The following is a 3,847-nucleotide window of genomic DNA, read 5'->3' on the forward strand; positions in this document are numbered from 1 at the left end:
GTCCTTGAAAGGAGTGGAGGAAAAAAATGCATCTACATGCGGTGATCTAGAGTAGGTCTACCCACTGCCCGTATGAAAACACAAAGGCACAGCCTAGGAAAGGGGACTCAGGAAAGGGCGCATTATTTGTCCAGGTCTTTAAAACCCAACTCGAGGAAGCACAGCCATTCTTCGCAGTCTGGGAAAGCTTTTGCAAAACCGGGGAGGCAGAAGGGCACTCTGGCGGGCCGGGGCGCTGGGCGAGTCCCCTTTTCCCGTAGAGGGCCGGCCGGATCGCTGTGAGCCGAGTGAGAGAGCTGGGGGTGGGGAGCTCCAACCAGAGTGGGGCGGTGAGCTCTCCTCGTTCCTATCCGGGCGGGCGCTACCTTCGGGCGGGGCGGCCGGGGAGGATTTCCCCCATGCCTCGGGGGTGGCTGAGCTAACCTCGCGTTTCTGGGTCGGGAAGAAACCAGAGTCGGGGGGCGACGGGGCGACGGGGCGGCCCCTGGGTCCCGCAGCCTCTGCGCACGTGCCGCGGGTGGCGGGGACGCGGCTCCCAGACCCGGTCCAGGGTGTCCGCGGCATTCCGGAATCCGCGTCTTGGCGCCGCCCGCCCTGGAGGCTCTCGCTCCGCCCTTCCCGAAATGCCTATATTAACTGTGGCCAAAGCCCTAAGAAACACAGCTCATTGTTGGCAGCTGCCGGGCGGTCCTGCAGAGCTGTGAGGGCAGCGGAGGGGAAATAAAAGGGAACGGCTCCGAATCTGCCCCAGCGGCCGCTGCGAGACCTCGGCGCCGACATCGCGACAGCGAAGCGTTTTGCACGCCAAGAAGGCCCCCTCTATGTGCTGCTGAGCCGGTCCTGGACCCGACGAGCCCGCCCTCGGTCTTCGGAGCAGAAATCGCAAAAACGGAAGGTAAGCGCGACGGGCGAAGCTGGCTGGGGCTCCTGCCAGCCCAGTCCTCCGAGGGCAGCAGGGTTTGCCTGGAGGAAGAGCGTGAGGCGAAGCTGGGGAATAACAACAGGATGTGCAACAACAGGATGAGGAGGGCTGATTTAATGCCTGAAGTTCGCGGCAGGGCTACGGGGCACTTCCTTTATTAGGCCACTTCGGGGAGCAGAGGGGGTGTGGGCTCGGGTCCCCCCGCCCGATCGCAGGGGAAGGGGCTGTTTATGCAGCGCTCGGCTGTGTTATGAGTGGCAGCTCCTCCGTGGTGGCGAGCCCGGGTGCACCGGCTGCTAGTGGGATCTTGGGGGTGGTGGTTTGCAGCCGACGTGCGCCCGGGAATCCTGGGGGGCAGAGGCGGGCAAAAGTGGGGTGCGCTGTGGTGGGCGACACGTGTGGCGCGGGTCTCATCGTCTGCCCTTTTCACTTCCAGGACTGGAAATGGCAGACCATATGATGGCCATGAACCACGGGCGCTTCCCCGACGGCACCAATGGGCTGCACCACCACCCTGCCCACCGCATGGGCATGGGGCAGTTCCCGAGCCCCCATCACCACCAGCAGCAGCAGCCCCAGCACGCTTTCAACGCCCTGATGGGCGAGCACATACACTACGGCGCGGGCAACATGAATGCCACGAGCGGCATCAGGCATGCGATGGGGCCGGGGACTGTGAACGGAGGGCACCCCCCTAGTGCACTGGCCCCCGCGGCCAGGTTTAACAACTCCCAGTTCATGGGCCCCCCGGTGGCCAGTCAGGGAGGCTCCCTGCCGGCCAGCATGCAGCTGCAGAAGCTCAACAACCAGTATTTCAACCATCACCCCTACCCCCACAACCACTACATGCCGGATTTGCACCCTGCTGCAGGCCACCAGATGAACGGGACAAACCAGCACTTCCGAGATTGCAACCCCAAGCACAGCGGCGGCAGCAGCACCCCCGGCGGCTCGGGCGGCAGCAGCACCCCCGGCGGCTCTGGCGGCAGCTCGGGCGGCGGCGCGGGCAGCAGCAACAGCGGCGGCGGCAGCGGCGGCAGCGGCAGCAGCAACATGCCCGCCTCCGTGGCCCACGTCCCTGCTGCAATGCTGCCGCCCAATGTCATAGACACTGATTTCATCGACGAGGAAGTTCTTATGTCCTTGGTGATAGAAATGGGTTTGGACCGCATCAAAGAGCTGCCCGAACTCTGGCTGGGGCAAAACGAGTTTGATTTTATGACGGACTTCGTGTGCAAACAGCAGCCTAGCAGAGTGAGCTGTTGACTCGATCGAAACCCCGGCGAAAGAAATCAAACCCCCAACTTCTTCGGTGTGAATTAAAAGAAACATTCCCTTAGACACAGTATCTCACTTTTCAGATCTTGAAAGGTTTGAGAACTTGGAAACAAAGTAAACTATAAACTTGTACAAATTGGTTTAAAAAAAATTGCTGCCACTTTTTTTTTCCTGTTTTTGTTTCGTTTTTGTAGCCTTGACATTCACCTCCCTTATGTAGTTGAAATATCTAGCTAACTTGGTCTTTTTCGTTGTTTGTTTTTACTCCTTTCCCTCACTTTCTCCAGTGCTCAACTGTTAGATATTAATCTTGGCAAACTGCTTAATCTTGTGGATTTTGTAGATGGTTTCAAATGACTGAACTGCATTCAGATTTACGAGTGAAAGGAAAAATTGCATTAGTTGGTTGCATGAACTTTGAAGGGCAGATATTACTGCACAAACTCTGCCATCTCGCTTCATTTTTTTAACTATGCATTTGAGTACAGACTAATTTTTAAAATATGCTAAACTGGAAGATTAAACAGATGTGGGCCAAACTGTTCTGGATCAGGAAAAGTCATACTGTTCACTTTCAAGTTGGCTGTCCCCCCTGCCCACCCCCCATCCCCATATGTACAGATGATAATAGGGTGTGGAATGTCGTCAGTGGCAAACATTTCACAGATTTTTATTTTGTTTCTGTCTTCAACATTTTGACACTGTGCTAATAGTTATATTCAGTACATGAAAAGATACTACTGTGTTGAAAGCTTTTTAGGAAATTTTGACAGTATTTTTGTACAAAACATTTTTTTGAAAAAATACTTGTTAATTTATTCTATTTTAATTTGCCAATGTCAATAAAAAGTTAAGAAATAACTTGTTTTCTAGAAGTCATTTGGGAGTGATTGTTACCTTTGGTGGCTTTTTTCCCCGTCTTTGAGTTGAACACCTTATTGATGAGAGTAAGCATTCCAAAGGATAAATTACAGGACACTAAAACAGGTCATGATGAGCTTAAGCGGAGAGCAGGATTTAACATAATTGGCATAATGCTTCATTGTTATCATTGTAACATGCCTCTTGGTGTGCTTTAATCAAAAGCTGCAAAGTTGTCACAGTGCTTTTTTTTTTTTTCTTAATTGCCATCATATCAAGTGTACTCCAGAGTTAGAAAGGTTTGCAATATTCAACATTATCTTTTTCAATGGACAGGAGGAAAAAAAAAAATCAAGTGTTTCTGTTTATATCTGATTCAACTACTTAAATGGAGGTAGATTGGAATAATACACTGATTGATTGATGGGGGTGGCATTAAATACAAATCTACCTTTATCTCCAGTGATGATAGTTTTATTTTTCAGCGAAAGTGCCAAGGATAGGTACATATTTTCTAGGGTAATCTCTGAAACAGTGTCTGACTGGTTGATAGTTCTGAGAGGAAGAGGGGGCAGAATTCCGCCTTGAGGCTTTCCATTTTGTCCTATAATATTTAAAATGTACTCAGGTTGACTCAAAGGTCAAATTACAGTCTTTACAAGATGTTCCCTCTTAAGCATGCCCTGTTCTCCTGAATTCTGAGCTTTTCCTGTTGCATGCATGGGATGCAAAGCACCTAAAAATAATATTTTCATTTTACCTAGATAGATGACTTACCAAGAAGAC

General features: G+C 51.5%; 1 protein-coding gene across 3 annotated transcripts; it reads left to right on the forward strand.

Moving 5' to 3' along the window:
- The first annotated feature begins 662 nt into the window (after positions 1–662).
- CITED2 (Cbp/p300-interacting transactivator, with Glu/Asp-rich carboxy-terminal domain, 2) lies at positions 663–3,061 on the forward strand. Of its 3 annotated transcripts, none has more exons than XM_011969141.1 (2): positions 663–895; positions 1,359–3,061. In XM_011969141.1, the coding sequence occupies exon 2, from the start codon at positions 1,367–1,369 to the stop codon at positions 2,186–2,188; it is 822 nt and encodes a 273-aa protein (XP_011824531.1). In that variant the 5' UTR covers positions 663–895; positions 1,359–1,366; the 3' UTR covers positions 2,189–3,061. The 3 variants fall into 3 exon arrangements, with proteins under 3 accessions (XP_011824531.1, XP_011824532.1, XP_011824530.1); XM_011969142.1 differs by lacking the exon at positions 663–895 and adding an exon at positions 946–1,047; XM_011969140.1 differs by lacking the exon at positions 663–895 and adding an exon at positions 1,104–1,179.
- Positions 3,062–3,847: the final 786 nt, after the last annotated feature.

Source organism: Mandrillus leucophaeus, unplaced genomic scaffold (genome assembly GCF_000951045.1).
Source record: "Mandrillus leucophaeus isolate KB7577 unplaced genomic scaffold, Mleu.le_1.0 Scaffold876, whole genome shotgun sequence".
Classification (NCBI taxonomy): Eukaryota; Metazoa; Chordata; class Mammalia; order Primates; family Cercopithecidae; genus Mandrillus; species Mandrillus leucophaeus.